The sequence below is a fragment of the Trichechus manatus genome, unplaced genomic scaffold (assembly GCF_000243295.1).
Source record: "Trichechus manatus latirostris isolate Lorelei unplaced genomic scaffold, TriManLat1.0 scaffold00209, whole genome shotgun sequence".
NCBI lineage: Eukaryota > Metazoa > Chordata > Mammalia > Sirenia > Trichechidae > Trichechus > Trichechus manatus.
Window position 1 is genome coordinate 2,176,377 of NW_004444145.1, and position 20,746 is coordinate 2,197,122.

At 38.1% G+C, this 20,746-nt stretch overlaps 1 protein-coding gene across 2 annotated transcripts in view; it reads left to right on the forward strand.

Moving 5' to 3' along the window:
- Positions 1-20,746, forward strand: part of DIP2B (disco interacting protein 2 homolog B) — a 258,083-nt gene that overhangs the window by 149,183 nt on the left and 88,154 nt on the right. For both annotated transcript variants that reach the window (XM_023742402.1, XM_004388322.2), the window contains exon 3: positions 5,114-5,242. In XM_023742402.1, coding sequence (XP_023598170.1) covers positions 5,114-5,242 — 129 coding nt within the window. The remainder of the gene's footprint in view (positions 1-5,113; positions 5,243-20,746) is intronic.

The following is a 20,746-nucleotide window of genomic DNA, read 5'->3' on the forward strand; positions in this document are numbered from 1 at the left end:
GTGGATTCAAACTGCCTCCAACCTTTCAGTTAGCAGCTGAGTGCTTAACCACCGCACCACCAGAGCTCCTTAAGGTGGGAATTCCAAAAAAACCTCTAGCCGTCGAGTCAATTCTGACTCATAGTGACCCTATAGGACAGAGTAGAACTGCCCCATAGGGTTTCCAAGGAGCGGCTGGTAGATTCTAAGTGCTGACCTTAACCACTGTACTACCAGGGCTTCTTTAGCCTTCAAAATTCTTTTAATCCAACCAGAGCATAGTTTTCCTCACTCTTACCTCCACATCTGCACTGATTTGCCAGTTGCTTTTGGGGAAAGGAAAAGAGACAATTGATTTTAGAAAGTTGGAAAATCCTGCTCATAATTTATCTGGGAAGCTGAAAACTGAATGCTATTTTAACTTAGTTTGGTAACAATCTGCTCAGTGGGGTATGACCTTCAAACTAAGGAAATACAGTATAAATGTTATTTTCTTTACAACTTAACTGTATTTCCTGATTTTTTTATAATGAACATATGTTATTTTTATATTCAGAAAAGGGGACTTTTTTTAAATTGTAGGAAACTTATAAAACCCAGTAAAGCTCATGGAAAAAATAACACATCATCTAAAATCTCATCACCTACAGGTAATTGCTATTAACATTTTATTGTATTTGCTTCCAGTTTTTTCAATGCAAATATAAAATATATTTATAAATCTTATATTTTAAAAAATAATCCCCAATACATGGAAATAAAAAATTTAAAAATTCAAATAAATTTGAGAGTGATTATTCATATTTCAAAAAGATTAGCTACAGGGCTTTATTATTAAGCTCCCCTGTTGTACTTCAGAAGGAGCCCTGGTGGCGCAGTGAGTGGTTCAGTGCTTGGCTGGCTGTTCACCAAAAGATTGGTAGTTTGAACCCACCAGCTGCTCCATGGGAGAAAGATGTGGCAGTCTGCTTGCATAAAGATTATAGCCTTGGAAACCCTATGGGCGGTTCTACTCTGTTTTAAAGGGTTACTATGAATTGAAATCAACTCGATGGCAACGAGTTTGGTTTTGGTTTATGAGTCACAATTGACAGCAGTGAGGTTTTTTTGTTTGTTTTTGGTTTATTGTTCTTAAGGAGTGCCTGGGTGGTGCAAATGGTTAATGCACTTGGCTACTAACTGAAAGTCCACCTAGTTTGAGTCCACCTGAGGCACCTTGGAAGAAAGGCCTGACAATCTACTCTAAAAAATCACCCATTGAAAACCCTATGGAGCACATTTTTGCTCTGACACACATGGGGTCACCATGAGTTGAGGTCAACTCAGCGGCAACTGGTTTACTAGTGTACTTAGAGTGATTCAGTTCCAAGGAATTCAGTTTACTCTCTTTTCTTATTTTTTTTGAGCATATCTTTTAGATAGCCCCTTGTGAACTTGAAGCAGGTGTAGTGCGCATTGGAAACAAGTTTGTTCCATCAGAAATTCACGTTTTTGTTCATTGGCTTTGGGCACCCGAGAAATGATTACTGAATGAACTTGTCAGCCACTTACTGAAACTGCAAGTCGACCTTTTGGTTTCATTTCTGGCAAACTGCAAGTAAATGTTTGTCATGATTTTAGACCCAAAAGAGACATGGTCTGCTTGGATGGCTAAATTCCCTAGGGAACTAAGGTAAGCATTACAGAGCTTATATTAGTGTTGCTTGGTGAATAGCATGTTGTGAGACTTTTTTTTTTTTTTAAGTATCAGTTCATTAGTTCTCTTGGCTAAGTGTCATCTGACTCTCAACTCCCATCAGATGTCTTTATTTGTGTTTATTTCCCTGTGGTTTGATCTGTAATAACCTCTAGATAATCCTGAGTGGAAATAATCATTCTGTCCAATTCTTAGTTACCTTCCCCAAAACAAATGTATCAACTCCTAGTTTGCCTACCACTTCCTAATCACTTCTGTGTAACATTTTTATTATTTAGCTTACTTATCTTCTTTCTCTTATTCTAAATTAATTACAGTTAAAAACACAAATAAAAGCATAGGTGAGAGAGAGAAATGGTACAAAATACAGAAACCTTTTATGTCCATAAAGAGCCCTGGTAGCACAATGGAGTGGTTAAGTGCTCAGCGGCTAACCAGAAGGTCAGCAGTCTGAACCCACCATTTGCTCTGTGGGAGGAAGATATGGCAGTCTCCTTCCATAAAGATTACAGCCTTGGAAACCCTATGGGGAAGTTCTACTCTGTCCGATAGGGTCCCTGTGAGTTGAAATCAACTTGACAGCAAGGGGCTTGGTTGGTTTATGTATATCCCTTGCATAGTGAGAATTCATATTAATTCTTGTCACTCTTTGGATTATTAGCTATCTAATTTGGAATCTGCCCTTGCAAATCTGTTTATTTAATTAATAAAATGATCAGTGATAGGCAATTAGGTTGTATATTGATTATCATTATATGACCAGAAAATTAATACAAAGGTAGTGTTTTAAATCTTGGTGCTCTAAGTCAAACCATTTTCTTCTCTATGTGTTTTACAAGCAAAGTAGCTCAGACATGCTAATCTAATTTCCTTCCTGTGTATACCATCTGACCACACAAATAAAACTAGCACCTTTCTAATTTTTGTTCTCTATTTAAAGTTAATTAGAAGGTATTTTTAAAGTAATTTCTCTAATGGATGACTGAAATTTTTCTCTATTTGGAGGGGCTTCTTTTTGCAGAATCTTTGACCTGATGGCAGGTGATTTTTTAAAAAACCATTATCTAGCTACTAAATTTAGCTTAGATGTGTCTAAACTAAATTATTAATTCTGATTGCTTTCCTCGTAAGAGTGTTGGGAGAATTTTCATAGCCTTTTCTAGTTGAGAACCAGTGGAGTTAGACCTGGGTTTGAATCCTGGCTCTGCCATTCTCTGATTCTGTGCTTCAGTTTGGGTAAGGGAACCCCTGTCTCTGTTGCCTTTTCTGGAAAAAGAGGGTAGTGATAGTGCAGGGTTATCGTGAGGAATAAATAAGAATATGGGGGAATGTCTGTATGCACAGTGCCTGGCACAAAGCAAACACATGTTAGTGTTTATTATTATAGACCTGATGTTGGCAAGCTTTTTCTGTAAAGGACCAGATAATAAATATTTTAGGCTTTGGAGGCCATATGGTCTGTCGTAGCTACTCAACTCTGCCTTTATGATGTGTAAGCAGCTATAGACAAATGGATGAGTATGGCTGTGTTCCAATAAAACTATTTATAAAAGCAGACAGTGGGTCGTATCTGGCCCTTGGGCTATAGTTTGCTGACCCCTGTTCTCTGCTAATAAAACTAACAAACGAAACAGGTTACAGAAAATACTAAGAATTCAGTGTAGCTCTTCATTGAAATAGATTATCAAGAGAATTTAGGTTCATTAAAAATTGCGGTTTAGAAGCCGAGACTCTGTTTCAAAATCTCGCGGTGTGAAACATGTTCTGCTCCCTTAGTGCCTCATAAGCACAGGATATAAAAATAATCAGTTTAAAAAAAACCCCAAACCCTTTTTATTACATCTTATTATTTTGTGTGTCAGGAATTTGGGAAGGGCTCAGTTGAGTGATTTTTTTGCTCCACGTGGTGCCAGCTGGGGGAACTAGGTGATTTTCAGCTGGTGGATGGGCTGGTCTGATAGATCCAAGATAACAACATTCACATGAGTGGCATTCACATGTCTCATGCCTGGGCTTAGCTGGGACTGTTGACTAGAGCCCCTACACATAGCCTCACAAGCATGCTGACCATTTTTTAAAATGATAGGATATTGTCATTATGAATCTCAGTTCCTGTAACACCTCAATACCCTCAGCCTTTACTGAGGTATGTGGGGCTGTTACTTGCAGTCCCCACACCACTGTGCTTTGAGATGCTTTTTTATGTTTTGGCTTTATTGGTTGATTTTCAGCTGTGGCCTGGAACAGTGCATTTGGTAGTTAGGTGACATCTTACCATTGTTACTTACTATTGCCATTGAGTCAGTCGATCCTGACTCATGGTGACTCCATGTGTTGCAGAGTAGAACTGTTCCTTTCAGAAGCAGATCACCAGGCCTGTCTTCTGAGGTGCTTCTGGGTGGGTTTAAACTGCCAGCCTTTTATCTAGTAGTTGGAGAATGTAACCATTTGCATCAACCAGACATCTTTACTGGATGCTTAATTTGCTATGTGTAGGCTGCCTTGCTGGGCAGAACTGAGTGCTGTTCAAAAAACAATGATTAGGAGCTAACATTATTTGAAGGGGGAAAAAAAGAGGCAGTAAAATACTGGAACTTGAAGTATTTTCCTTAAGCTTATTTTACCTGCTTTTTTCCCTCTTCCCCATTTTCTCTAAGATAGTAAATGTTGGGACAAAGGGCCGAGTATGGGACAGGCCAAGGACTAGAAAGGGACAGGTTTGGTGGTGACTCCAGATTTTTCTGTGTAAAAGGGCTTAGGGTGGAAATATAGTTGGAAGGAGGGGCTAGTGAACTTGTCATGAAGCTATGTTTATATAACAAAAACTCTGTTTTTGTTTAAGTTATGTTTATTTGGAGTGGCTTATGGTGGGGAGACTAAAGCTCCCCAAGCAACTCTTTGTACCATTGTGCAGTATTAGGGGATGATATGCACCCCACAAACCCTGCTTGTATTCTCTGGAATGGCTTATTCATTTTACATGTATCTTCTTGCTATTTTTCTCCTATTGACTGTTGACAATTAGATCTCTAAGATGATATCTTTTAGGTTAGTTGTCTTTGCATCATTTTTATGTATGTGTATTAAAGATCTCTAACCCTTTACTAAGGAGCCCTGGTTCAGCAATGGTTAAGCACTCAACTGTTAACCGAAAGGTCAGTGGTTTGAACTCACCAGCCACTCCATGGGAGAGAGATGTGGCAGTCTGCTTCAGTAAAGATTTGCAGCCTTGGGAACCCTATGGGACAGTTCTACTCTGTCCTATAGGGTCACTGTGAGTCAGTATCGACACAAGGGCACACAACAACAACAACAACCCTTTACTATAGGTGCAATAATAGTATCTACGTTAAAGCGTTGTGAGGATGCTGTAAAGCACTCAGGAAACATTAGTTATTACTGTGATTGGATAACCATCTTTCAAACTTTCCATTTCAGAAACTGATTCAGCAGTACAGAAAGAACATAGAAACCAGACACCTGCTCCATCTGCAGCTCAAACTTCCGCTCCCTCTAAATACCACCGAACTCGATCTGGGGGAGCCAGGGATGAACGATATCGATCAGGTGAGAAGGAACTTCTAAAATTACCAGCTGAATAGTTTTTACTGACTGTAGTATGAACTTGGGAAACCCTAGTGGTATAGCGGTTAAGAGTTTGGCTGCTAACCAAAAGGTCGGCAGTTCAGATCCACCAGGCACTCCTTGGAAACCCTATGGGGCAGTTCTACCCTGTCCTGTAGGGTTGCTATGAGTCGGAATCGACTCAATGGCAACGAGTTTGTTGTTGTTTTTGGTAGTATGAGAGCCTGAGAGCTTCTAATGTTTGGCTTGATTTTTCCCTTGAAATGCCAACAGGTCTGCATTCATTCATTCATCAATCACCAGTTGAATACCTACTATATGGCAGGTGTAGTAGAGACTCAGTATTTTGGAGAGTATACCAGCATACCAGCAGAGAAGACAGTTTCTTCCCTGAAGGAATTTAACAGTGTTAGAGGGGGAGCCAGACAAGTAAAAAGGCAATGTGAGTAAATAAGAGAGCGGAGGATTAGGGTCATGTGGGATGGTACTGGGAGAGCTCAGTGTACTGTTGGGAGAGACAGATCCTTCTGTATTTTCCAGAGCTGCTGGTTAACCAGTCTCTTTAACTGATGGAGCTGGAACAAAAACTCAAAATGAAATTTCAAATTAGCAAACTCTGAAACTTTATTTCTTCTCACCCAAAAAGTACCCACAGAAAGGGAAAAGGCAAGGTACAGTGGCTGGCGCTGGAAGCACGCTCTTGCTTATACTGTGTCTGGGGCCCCCTGGCCACCCACGCCAGACACGCCACTCTCTTGAGCAGAGAAACAAATCATAGACCCTTAGGAGGACGGGTGGTGTAGCAAGGACTTTCCATGACCATCTACTGTCCACTGAGCTGAGAGTGGCCTCAGCAGCACACTTAATGTTTTAAGAAGTGGCAGAATTTAGTCAGAAGACTAACTGGGATATTATTTTAGTTTCTTCAGATTTTTGTCTTCCTTGCACCAGCCAAGGTTACTGTAACCTTTTCTGGAAGTGACAAACAGAATGTGTATCACATCCTTTCAGAAACTGCTGTAGAGGAAACGAGGAAAAGGACACGGTGGCAGAACTGCCTCAACCATTTTGTCAGTTGATTTTACTAGATGAATATTTTCACACACTGGGAGGAGGGGATGAGAAGTGTTCAATCAAAAAAAAAATAGAGGCTGCACGCCACACCAGAAATTTTTCCCTGTACCTAACCTGGTTGATCTTGAATGATCAGAGAAGGCTTTCTCAGAAAACACGGCATCTGGGCTGAGTCATGGCAGACAGACAAGAGTTAGCCACGTCAGATAGTAGACTCAAAAGTAGTTCCTTATGGCTGAAACTTAGAATGCATGGACCCAGAAGGAGGTGACAAATGAGGCTAGAAAGATTTTTATCGTTGTTAGGTGCTGTCAAGTTGGTTCCTACTCATAGTTACCCTGTGTACAACAGAATGAAACACTGCCTGGTCATCGTCATAATCGTTATGCTTGAGCCCATTCTGTCGGTCCATCTCGTTGAGGGTCTTCCTCTTTTTCACTTACTCTCTGCTTTACCAAACATGATGTCCTTCTCCAGGGACTGTTCCCTTCTGGTAACATGTCCAAAGTATGTGAGATGAAGTCTCTCCATCCTTGCTTCTAAGGAACATTCTGGCTGTACTTTTAAGACAGATTTGTTCATTCTTCTGGCAGTCCATGGTATATTCAGTATTCTTCACCAATACCATAATTCAAAGGCATCAATTCTTCTTTGGTCTTACTCATTTCCCAGTTTTTGCACATACTAGAAAGATTGTTGTTATGTGCCGTTGAGATGATTCGGACTCACAGTGACCCTGTAGACCAAATCTTCAAGAATCTTGAATGCTTTATCCTGAGGGCCTTAGGGTGTCATTGAAGGATTTTCAGCAGAGCAGATTTATATTTGTCCTAGTAGCTCACTCTGGCACTGCAGACTGCATGCTCTACTGCTGTGTCCTAGAGCCTGGCATAGGATATGATACAGGTAAGAGCTAAATAGGTATCTTAGAGGAAGGAAGAAATAAAAGTAGTCATTAGTTAAAGAATGGATTAGAGAGGGGTAAGGCTGGAAGTATAAAAGCATATGAGGAGCTCCTACTTGCCTCCAAGCACCCAAGCCTGATTTCCTAGGCACCCAGTTGCTTTTGAGGCTGGGAACCAGTTCATCAGCCCCAGGTTCTAACCAGAAGTGTGTTAGCCTTTACAGCTTTTATCTTTGGCCTTCTAGGAGTGCCCCCACTTTGGTTTTTTTTTTTTTTAATTTGTTACAGATATAATAAAAGCTTTAGTAAGGAACCAGAAAGATGATTCTGTACATCCTACTCCCAGGCTGATCATACGTTAGTGAGCTTATTCATTGATTTTTAATTTTGACCTTCACCTGCTAAAACCCATCTCCAGACCCTGATCTCTTACACCAAATTTGTCAGATGACCCTAAATACTAGAGAGTGTAGTCTGTGCATTAAATACTAGTTAGCCGACTGTGGAGACTCTTGGCTAGGTACAGAGGTACTGAAGAGGGTTTAACAGTTGGGTTTTGGATATTTGTCTCACTGGGACTTTTTTCTTTTAAGGGTAGTAATGAGAAGTGGACCAGGGAGAAAGTGAAATGGGGAAGAAGAGTGATTTTAAAAAAGCCTGGAGATACTGAAGGCTATAAGTACTGCAGTGCTGTCACAAAGGGGGGAAATGAAAAAGGCATGTAAGCGTGGATTTTGGATGAAAATTAGGTTTTTCAACATATGAGGAATTGTTCAACTAAATAGAAGAAAGCATAACAAATGTAGAGATGGACTGCCTCTGAGAATTCTGGCTTCTCTGAATAAGAAGAAACCAATGGTAGCTGCAGAGGCGGAGCAGGTAAATTACAGAGGTTGAGGGGAGCTGAACTTCCACCTCTTTGCTACTCCAGTCTTTGGAAAGGTTACATTTACATGTTACATGCAAACATAGCTTGAGAATGTAAAAATTACAAGCATAAAGAATAAAGTGATAGGTGTTCAGGAAGGATTTAATATTGATGCCAATGAGTGTAACTGGAAAATCCTAACTCTCTTATTTGATGGAGGCTTATTAACACCCAGGACATTTCAAATGATCATAATCAAATCTAAATAGACTTAATGTTTTATGTTTTAGACACAGTGGAAAGAGTTTATATTTATTCATTTTAGATTATCTGACCTGATTCTGTTCTTTATATTTAGCCAAGAGGGGTCTGAAATTTCAAATACAATATTTACTTAATCTCTCATTTTCCTGCACATCTAGGTATGATGTTCCTTTCTGCCCACATGTGCCATGGTCACAGGTATAGAAAATACACAGTTAAACGCCCAAGATGGAAAGCAGTCTGATCGTAGATCATTTTGACAACTCCTTTGGTGTTAGTCTCTTAAGAAATTAGCCGCCTTGACAAAAATAAAACAAAAAAGGTACTTTGCAGTAGTATTGTATCACCTTATTCAGCTCAGACATTAAGTGTTGGGAAATGATAACCAACTTCCACACGGTGCTTCTGGCAGAGATGTCCAAAGGCAGCTGTGTCTGGGGACCAAACCGTGGATGTGATTTCTTTATCAGAGATCAAGAATTGTATGCTGGTGAATGAGTCATATTCAGTTAAGAGAGCTGCCGGTTCTTATCAGATAAGAGGCTTTACTAACAGAGTAACTGTGAATATCTCCTTTTGACATGGGTGTATGGGCCATAGTTTATCCTGTTAGAAAACTCTTGATGTCGGGAGGTGAGATGGGAAGGCAGAGAGGGTTAGGAGCTGGTTGAATGGACATGGGGAATCAGGGGTGGAAAGGAGGAGTGTGCTGTCACAGTATGGGGAGAGCAATTAGGGTCACATAACAATGTATGTATAAATTTTTGTATGGGAAAAAAATATATATAAAAAGAAAAGAAAAGAAAATTCTTGAGTGGTTTAGCCTGTATTGTGGTCTGATGCTGTGGATCCTTGTGACAGGGAAGATCATGCTCTGTAACCATTAATTATCCAAATGTTATGGACCTTGTAAAGCTTTATTAACGTGAATAATCCCCTGGCTTTGGCAAATTTGCTGTCACATGCAAGATACTTTGGGAAATGGGGTACTATTTTTGATTAGTAAGTGCAAACTTTTGATTTGCTAGATCACGTGTTCTATTATTCAGAAAATCTTCTCTCTCAGTATAAGCAGTCAATCACTTATTTTCCAAGGCAGTTAAGAACCATATTTCATCTAATATAAACAGGGCACTTTCCACATTTTAACATACCTGAAATCAGAATATGTTTATATAAGATGGTATCATAGATTATTTAATAAAGTATGGCAGTCTTGACTCAACTAAGTAAGCGTCAGGGCCACTAAAATAGTATAATAAAGAAAAATGCAGAGTGGAATTATTTCAATTCCGAGCCAAAAGTAAGTTGGTACAGTGATCTTAAAAGTAACAGCCCACCAGTTTGGCAATATCTTTAAAACTTTAAATATTCATATTCCTTGACCCAAAAATTCCACTCCTAGCAATTTATTTTATATAAACACTTGCATATATACACAAAGGTGTATACACACACACAGAGGATGTTTGTTGTAGTATTGTTCATAGTAATGCAATAGTTAAGTAAGTTATAGCATGTCTACACGATGGAATTCTATAAAAGCTGATTTTTTTTTTTAATGAAGTATAACTATTTGTACAGATATGGAAAATACATAAAAAAATTTTTTTTTAAGTTAAAAAAAGGGCAAGACACTATGTAGCATATGATCCTATTTTTGTAAACATTAATAATGACAATAATTGTGTATGTTAATGTGTACATAGACAGGGAAATATACATGAAACTATTGAGGTGGGATTATTTCTATGAGATAGTAGGAATAAGAAAAAATTTCACTTCAGCATTATATATGTTTAGATCTTTTTGCAATATGTATATTAATTTTAAACAGAAAAATAACAAAGAAAGTTTTTTTGTTTTTAATTGATAGCCTTGGATAAATGAATTAAGTCTTTAAGTTCTAAATCAGTTATTGTTCTTAATGATTTCTACTCTAAGTATGGATTTTTCTGCCTTAATACTGGGAGTTAAATGCAACAATATCCCCCTCTGCCACCCTAACTGTGAACTTTCCTGTGTCAGTCCAAATCTGATCTGGTGACATTGCTAAGGTGGCTGGCACTGACTAACCAGGATCATTTTGTTTCTGTGTTAATACACTCTTCATGCTAAGGAAGGTAAATGGAGTTCAGTAAGTGTTTATTGTAGACTTTCTAGGGATTGAGCACAGTGTTAGATGCTAGAGATACACAGATGAAAACACAGGGTCCTTTCTTCAATGAATGTTATATGCAAGGTAAAGAGGCAGTATAAAAGAGGGTGTGATTATTCCTAGATATTTTATCCTCTTTATTGATTTGTAAATGAGATTTGCTCTACCATTATACATCTAACTGGTTATTGATATATGAAGGCTATTGGGGAAGAAACAGAGTATCAAGGATGGCCTTCAGGGAGTTGGTGATGTGTGAGCCGTTTTGAAGGATGAATAGCAATTTGCTATGTAGATATTCCAAAAGAAATGTAATTTATAAAGACAAAGGAATGTGAAATGCAAAATTGAAATTGCACTTCTCTCTCCCCCTCAGCACACAGGGTAGTGCAAAAATTAGTGTAGTAATAGCCTACTGTTCGAATTTAATTGATGCTACCTCTGTCACATTAAAAAATGTTAAAGTGGTGGGTGCCTTAGAAATTAGTAAAAATGGCATGATGGCTTGTTGGATTGCAGATAATTCCTTGAGCTGTACCTCTCCACTTAGGACTTTACCTTCCCACACATCTACCTTAATCTGTCCATGGTTGTCTATCTAAAGTGATGATGTCCTAACATATAAGGGCACTTGGTGTCTGCTGTACCCTTGGTCCTTAAAACCATCTGTGCCACCCATGTACCGTGTCTTTTTTTTTTTTAATTTCCAATAAAATTTTTTATTTATAACAGTTATTAAATTTATAACATACTTTTGTTTAAATCAGTTGTGCGCAAATAATCATTGTAATAGTTACTCAGTTCAGAATTTTTAAACACTTTCAAAGCCTATGATCATAGGAAATTGAATACAATGTCAAGTTATGTGTATATTTTTATTGCAGAGACATATAATAAGTGTTCACTAAAATTTTCAGGCATAAAAATATGTTAGGATTCAAAGGGGAAAACAGAACAAAAGTCCAAGTTGAGAGGGGAAAAAGGACAATATAAAATTACCAACTGTTAAGGATAAGCTTGTTTATATATATACACACACACACACACACACACACACATATATATTTTAAAATTTTATTTTGGTGAAAGTATACACAGCCAAAGATACACTATTTTAACAATTTCTGTATATACAATTCAGTGACATTGGTTACATTCTTCAAGTTGTGCTACCATTCTTGCTATACTTTTCTAAATTTTTCACCACCATAATCTTAAACTCCCTGCCCTGTAAGCTTCCCGTCCAACCTTTCAAGTTGCCGTTGTCAGCTTGATCTCACGTAGATAATTCTTTAAAAGAGCTTAATGCTCGAGGCAGCCATACTTTACTAATTAAGATAAACTATTTTTTGGTTCAAAGAAGACTTCAGGGGATAATTTTAGTTTAAAGATTATCTGAGGGCAGTAGTTTAGGGAATTCATCCAACCTCAGTGGATCCAGAAAGTCTGGATTCCATTGAGAATTTGAAATTCTTTTTTGCCTTTTGCCATGGATTGAATTATGTCCCCCCAAAATACCGTCAGCTTGGCTAGGTCATAATTCCCAGTATTGTAATGATTGTCTACCATTTTGTCATCTGATGTGATTTCCCTGTGTTGTAAATTCTATCACTGTGATATTAATGAGATGGTTTAGCGGCAGTTATATTGATGAGATCTACAAGATAGTGCCTTAAGCCAATCTCTTTTGAGATATAAAAGAGAAGAGAGAGCAGAGAGACGGGGGGACCTCATACCACCAAGAAAGCAGTGCCAGGAGCAGAGCGCATCCTTTGGACCTGAGGTTCCTGTGTGGAGAAGCTCCTCGACTAGGGGAAAATTGATGACAAGGACCTTTCTCCAGAGTCTACAGAGAGAAGAAGTCTTCCCCTAGAGCTCATGCTGTGAATTTGGACTTTTAGCCTACTAGACTGTCAGAGAATAAATTTCCCATTGTTGAAACCATCCACTTGTGGTATTTCTGTTGTAGCAGCACTCGATGACTAAGACACGTTTTTCTCTCTTTTGATCATGATTCTTCTATAGAATCTTTGATCAAAATGTTCAGTAATGGTAGCAGGGCACCATCCAGTTCTTTTGGTCTCATGGCAGAGGAGGCAGTTCCATGTACTATGTTTTAGCCACTCATAAAAACAAATCAAGAATGGGAGTTGAAAACCATAAAATAACATTTTCTGTTTATCTTTTTGGGAAAGATGAAGAAAAAGTGATCCAGTATTGTTCATAGATATGGGAAAAATGGACACTCTCCTATCCTGCTGGTAAAAGTGTTATTTATTTTTGGGCAAATGATATGAACAGGCACTTCGCCAAAGAAAATATTCAGGCGGCTAACAGACACATGAAGAAATGCTCACATGACAGTACACAATACTGGGGAAACCAGCACAACTTGTACAAGGAAAGGTGATGGAAGCTCCATAGATACATCCAAACCCCCTGAGGGACTGAATTGCTGGGCAGAGGGCTGTGGGGACCATGGTCTGGGAACATCTAGCTCAATTGGCATAACACAGTTTATAAAGACAATGTACTGCATTCTACATTGGTGAGTAACGTCTGGGGTCTTAAAAGCCTGTGAGCAGCCATCTAAGATACTCCACTGGTTTCACCCCTTCGGGAGCAAGGGAGAATGAAGAGAACAGGATACAAGGAAAAGATTAGTCCAAAGAACTAATGGATCACAGCTACCAAGGCCTCCACCAGACTGAGTTCGGTACAGCTAGATGGTGCCTGGCTACCCCCACTGACTGCTCTGACTGGGATCACAACAGAGGGTTCTGGACAGAGCTGAAGAAGGATGTAGAACAAAATTCTAACACACACAAGAAAAGACCAGATTTACTGGCCTGAAAGAGACTGGAGAAACCCTGAGAGTATGGCCCCCAGACCCCCTTTTAGCTCAGTGGTGAAGTCACTTCCGAGGTTCACCATTCAGCAGAGGATTGGACAGCCCCATAAAACCAAATGGGACTAATGAGGCACAGCAGTCCAGGGACAAGAACTAGAAGGCAGAAGGGGACAGGAAAGCTGGTGATAGGGAACCCAGGGTTGAGTAAGGACAGTGTTGACATGACGTGGGGTTGTTAACCATTGTCATAGGGCAATATGTGTACTAACTGTTTAATGAGAAACTATTTTGTTCTGTAAACCTTCATCTAAAGTGAGAATAGCAGCACAACTGGATGAATGTAATCAATGTCACTGAACTGTGCATGTAGAAGTTTTTGAAATGGTGCAGTTTTGTCTATGTATATTTTCACCAAAAAAAAAAAAAAAAAAAAAGAGGTCGAGAAGGGAGAGGATTGACATGTCATGGGATTGTTAACCAATGTCATAAAACAATATGTGTACTGACTGTTTAATGAGAAACTATTGGTTCTGTAAACCTTCAGCAAAAGTACAGTAAAAAAAAAAAGAGCATATAATAAAAAAAAGGAAGAAATGCTCACGATCATTAGCCATTAGAGAAATGCAAATCAAAACTACAATGAGGTATCATCTCACCCCAACAAGGCTAGCATTAATCCAAAAAACACAAAATAATAAATGTTGGAGAGGTTTTGGAGAGACTGGAATACTTACACACTGTTGGTGGGAATGTAAAATGGTACAGCCACTTTGGAAATCGATTTGGCGCCTCCTTACAACTAGAAATAGAAGTACCATACAATCCAGCCAACCTACTCCTTGGAAGATATTCTAGAGAAATAAGAGCCATCACACAAATAGATACATGCACGCCCATGTTCATGGCAGCACTGTTCACGATAGCAAAAAGATGGAAACAACCTAGGTGCCCATCAACGGATGAATGGATAAACAAATTATGGTATATCCACACAATGGAATACTACACAATGATAAAGAACAGCGAAGAAGCCGTGAAACATAGCATGGAGGAATCTGGAGGACATTATGCTGAGTGAATTTAGTCAGTTACAGAAGGACAAATATTGTATAAGACCAGTATTATAAGAACTCAAGAAAAGGTTTAAACACGGAAGACAACATTCTTGATGGTTACGAGGGTGGGGAGGGAGGGTGAGGGTTATTCACTAACTAAATAGCAGACAAGTATTCTCTTAGGTGAAGGGAAGGACAGCACACACACACTACAGGGGAAGTCAGCACAACTGGACTAACCAAAGCTAAGAAGCTTCCTTAATACAGTCAAACACTCTGAGGGACAGAGTAGCAGGGGTAGGGATCTGGGTACCATGGTTTCAGGGGACATCTAGGTCAATTGACATAACAGCTTATTAAGAAAATGTTTTGCATCCTACTTCAGTGAGTGGCGTCTGGGGTCTTAAAAGCTTGCAAGCGGCCATCTAACTAAGATGCATCATTTGTTCCCAACCACCTGGAATAAAGGAGAATGAAGAACACCAAAGACAAGAGGAAAATATTAGCCCAAGAGACAGAGAGGGCCCCATAAACCAGAGGCTTCATCAGCCTGAGACCAGAAGAACTAGATGGTGCCCGGCTACCACCAGTGACCACCCTGACATGGAACACAACAGAGAGTCCCAGATGGAGCAGGAGAAAGGTGGGGTTCAGAACTCAGATTCTAGTGAGAAGACCAGACTTAATGGTCTGAGACTGGAGGAACCCCAGAAAGCATGGCCCCCAGATTCTCTATCAGCCCAGAACTAAAACAGTTTCTGAGGCCAACTCTTCAGACAGGTATTGGACTGAACTGTGGGACATAAAGTGATACTCGTGAGGAGTGTGTTTCTTTGCTCAAGTAGATACAAGAGACTAAATGGGCAGCTTCTGCCCAGAGGTGAGATGGGAAGGCAGAGAGGGTTTAAGGCAGAGAGGGTTAGGAGCTGGTCCAATGGACATGGGGGAATCAGGGGTGGAAAGGAGGAGTGTGCTGTCCCAGTATAGGGAGAGCAGTTAGGATCACATAACAATGTATGTATAAATTTTTGTATGGGAAACTAACTTAAAATTTAAACTTCATCTAAACTACAACAATAAAAAATAAAAAATAATGTGGCATCTCCCTGCACCCAAAAAAAAGTTTTTTTTTTATTACCAGTGAGATTGGATGTTTTGGCATATGTTTATTGACCATTTACTCTTGCTCTATAAACTTCTAGTCTATTGCATAAGTCTTTTTTTTTTTTAATAATTTTTTTCCTTTTATTTATTTGTAAGTTTTTTTTTTAATTCTAAAGGTACTAAATTTAAATTGTACTGGAGGTATTAGCCAATGCAGAGAGACAAGAGAAGTCAATTAGAAGTGTAAGAATTAGAAGAACTAAAACTGTATTTACAGTTGGTATGATAATTCATTTAGAAAATCAGTGACAAAATTTACTTAATAAAATAAGTAGCAGCATGTAAAATTAACACAGAAATCAATAGCCTTTATATGTGCAAACAATAAGCAGTTAAAGATATAATGGTAGACAAACCTCATTTACAAATCAATAAAGAAGATAAAATATGTAGGAATAAATTTAAGAAATGTGCAAAACCTTCATGGAAAAAACTTTAAAACACCCCTGAAAGACACAAAATTAGACATGATCAATGGAAAGTTATCCCTAGTTCTTAGGGTGATTCAACGTCACAAAGATGGCCAGTCTCCCTAAATTAGTTTCTAAATTTAATCACAATAAAAACACTATCAAACATTTTATATAGATTAGCTAAGAAAACACTAAGAAAAAAAGCTACAAAGAGTGACTGTACCTACTGCATATTAGAATATACTATAAAACCTCTAAAATTAAAATAGTGTGGTACTGGCACACAAATAGGTAGACAGACCATTCGAATAGAATGACAGGTCCAGAAATAGACCACAGTCCATCTGGGAATTTAGCATATGATAAAGATACCATTGCAAATTATTGGAGCAAAAATGTATTTTTTAATAAATGTTGCTAGGACAGCTAGATAGCCATTTGGAAAAATATAAATTAGATCCTTACCTCATACCATATACAAGAAAAAAGTTCAAATGAATCAGATCTAAATTAAAAAAGATGGTATGTAAGTACTAGAAGAAAACATCAGTGAATTCTATAATCTAGGCTTATTGAAAGACTTTCTAACTAAGACTCAAGATGCTAAAGTATTTTTAAAAAACTACATAAAAATTAAAATTAAAAAAAAAATTTACCTGACTAATCCCAATCATAAGCAATGCTGAAAGACAAATATGACAAACCAAAATAAAGTATTTACAACATATACCAGAGATAGGGCTGATATCGCTTACATACGAAGAAATCTTAAAAATTAAGGGAAAATAAACTTAGAAACCCAAAGGAAAAATGGCAAATGATGTGAATTTACTAAAAAAAAAAAAAAGCAAATAAAAATCACCCTTAAATCTTCTGAAATAATCTCTCAAATGTTAAGAGAAATGCAAGTTAAAAGTATACTGAGTTGCCATTTCTCATCTATCAGGTTGGCAACAATTAAAAAACTAAAGGTGAGACTCTCGGAAAACGGGCACACTTATGCATTGCTGGTAGTAACACAATATGGTAAAAGCTTGTGGAAGGGAATTTGTCAAGATTTAACAAAATTTAAAGTGTATTTATTTTTTGATCTATGAGTCTCATTTGTAGGAATTTGCCCCCAAGGTATACCCCCATCAATATAAAAATTACATTTGTAAGAGGTTGTTCATTGCAGCATTATTTGTAATTGTAATACATTGTAAATACCTAAATGCCCACGCATAGAATAGTGGCTGGATAAAGTGTGATCTGTCTATAAAGTGGAGTACTATACAGCTATTAAAAAAAGAATAAAGAAAATCGCTAGGAGCTGAGAATGATTTCCAGGATATATTGTTAAGTTAAAAAAAAAAAGAAAGTGTATATAATATGCTACCTTTTGTGTCTGAAAGAAGCAGAAGTGAGAAAATACACATATATCTGCTTATTTTTGCAAAAAGAAATATAGAAAGGATAAACCAATAACACCTATTGATAAACCAGTAACACCAATTGTAAGTAGGTGAGTTTGGCATAGAAGTGATTGTTAAGAGCAGTGACAGTTCTTTAAGCTTCTATGTTTGTCTAGTTTTGACTTTTGGCCCATGTTAATGTTTAATCAGTGAGCTTAGGAGGTACCTATGGAATACAAACAAATAAATAGAACTATAACCTAACATTCTATTACCACACCAAAGGGGAGTGGGTGGGGAGAACTAACCCAAGTAACTTTTGAACACAGTACTTTAACTATATATCCTCAGTCTAAAGATAAAAAGAACTGCAAACAGATATTGAACTGTAGTTAGAAGATTTATTTTTCATAGTGGTATGGGATAGCCATTTTAAAACTACTTTATGTATTGTAGAATTGACTGAATGAGTAAAATATATTGATATTACAAGTTACAAATGGAAAAGAGGAAAACTAAAATGGATTCTATGGTGTTGAGTTGTTATTGGAGTTGTCAGTATGAACTCATGGTTTTTAATATAGATATAAAAACCCGAAACCAAACCTGTTGCTGTTGAGTCAGTGCCAACTCATAGCTACCCTATATGACAGAGTAGAACTGCCCCATAGAGTTTCCAGGGAGCACCTGGTGGATTCAAACTGCTGACCTTTTAGTTAGCAGCTGTAGCTCTTAACCACTACACCACCAGGGTTTCCAATATAGATACAGATAGAAATAAATGTAGGTGTATGTGTGTGAATATTTATGTTTATATTTATATTCCTTTATCTAAGAACAAAACAGCTTTGAAGAAAGTTGCCCCAATAACATGGGCACCCTTAGTTCCAAGATCTTGGTTTCTAAATACCATTCCCAGTAAAAGGAACCAGGGCTTCTTGGAGAAATGTATGATTCCAGGGCTGGAAAAAGAAAAGTACCAGATGAACTTGGAACATCTTGTGCCAGAAAACAAAGAACTGTTTAATAATGATATGAATGTATAAAAAGGACGTAAGAGCCAGTTTGAAAGGGGCTCCTTTTGGCCAAATCTGGGATAATACGAGCATCAAAATAAATAATGATAGTAACAGAGTAGTTATGAAATGAGAATTGGTAGATCTATGATGGTGTGAATAAATGGGGGAGGAAGGAAAGCTGCTTATAATAGAATTCTAGCTAATAAATATAGAAGGAATGATAGAGTTACAAAAGCATAATTTTATAACTGTTATACTAAGAATTGATTCAACTGGGAATCATCAATGGATACTAAAACTAGTGGGTTGAAAGTGTGATGAGGCATATAACATTTACATAGTCTCAAAAGTATCCCCGCACAAATTCGTTATTAATTACAAAAGCAAGGGTAACTTTACAGTGGATTAGTTTAGCAGACAGCATCTCAATCAGGTAATCAAAGTTATTATCACCAGTAACGGGACAGGTGCATCCTGATATCATGTTCTGAGAAGGACACATCACTTCTATAATATTCTTGCCAAAATATGTAACCTGAATCTAACCACAAGGAAACATCGAACAAACCAAAATTAAGGGACATTTTACAGAATAATTAGTCTGTACTTGTCTTAGTTACCTAATGCTGCTGTAACACAAGTACCACAAGTGGGTGGCTTTAAAGAACAGAAATTTATTTTCTCATCGTCTTGGAGGCTAAAAGTCCAAATCAGGGTCTCAGGCCATGGTGATTCCTTCCTTGGCATTCATTGAGTTGTAGACAATTCTCACATGGCATCTGTCTTCCCATGTGTATGTCTTTGTGTCTATTTCAGTGTTTTTAAAAACTCAGAAGTGATTAGGTTTAGGACCCACCCTATAATGACCATATTAACATAACAAAACAACCACATTTCCAAAAAGGATCACATCCACGGCATAAGGACCAGGAATTCAACATATATTTTGGGGGGACACAGTTCAGTCCATAATACTACTCTTCAAAAATGTCAAGGTAATAAAAGACAAAGTCTGAGAATCTGTTTCGGGTTATAGGAGGATAAAGAGACACGACAACTAAATGTAATCTGTGATACTGTATTGGATCCTGGGTCAGGAAAAAGGGGGATAAAGCGGTAAACAACATTATTGGGACAACTTGTAAATTGGAATGTGAATTATTGGTTAACTAATAATTTGTATCAGTGTTGAATTCCAGATTTTGATAAATGTAAAAGAAAAATCCTTGTGTTCTTAGGAAATACACACTGAAGTCTTTATGTAAAAAAAGTGCACACACTTTGACCTCAGCAGTCGTTGTAATTAATATTTAGATATGTGCTCTAAGGTGAAAATACTAAATTCTTGGACACAGGGTGGAAAGGGAGAGTGTGCTGTCACCTTATAGAGATTGCAGCTAGGGTCATGTAACAATATGTGTATCAATTTTTTCTTTTTATTGTTGTGCTTTAAGTGAAAGTTTACTATTCAAGTTAGTTGCTTATACAAAAATTTATACATACATTATTATGTGACCCTAATTGCTCTCCCTGTACTGTGACAGCACACTCCTCTGTTCCACTCCAGATTTTCTGTGTCCATTAAACTAGCTCCTGACCCTCTCTGCCTTCTTATCTCACCTCTGGACAGGAGCTGTCCATTTAGACTCATGTATCTACTTAAGCTAAGATGCACACTGTTCACAAGTATCGTTTTATGTCCCATAGTCCAGTCTAATCTTTGTCTGAAGAGTTGGCCTCAGGAATGGTTTTAGTTTCGGGCTAACAGAGAGTCTGGGGGCCATGTCTTCCGGGGTCCCTCCAGTCTCAGTCAAACCATTAAGTCTGGTCTTTTCACTAGAATTTGAGTTCTGAACCCCACTTTTCTCCTGCTCCATCAGGAACTGTCTGTTGTGTTCCCTGTCAGGGTGGTCATTGGTGGTAGCCGGGCATCATCTAGTTTTTCTGGTCTCAGGCTGATGAAGTCTCTGGTTTTTGTGGCCCTTTCTGATTCTTGGGCCAATACTTTCCTTGTGTCTTTGGTGTTCTTCACTCTCCTTTACTCCAGGTGGGTTCGGACGAATTGATGGATCTTAGATGGCCGTTTGCTAGCTTTTAAGACCCCAGACACCAGTCACCAAAGTGGAATGCAGAACATTTTCTTAATGAGCTTTGTTATGCCAATTGACCTAGATGTCCCCTGAAAGCATGGTCCCCAGACCCCCGCCCCTGCTACTGTTTCCCTCGAAGTGTTTGATTGTATTCAGGAAACTTCTTAGCTTTGGTTTAGTCCAGTTGTGCTGACTTCCCCTGTAGTGTGTGCTGTCCTTCCCTTCACCTAAG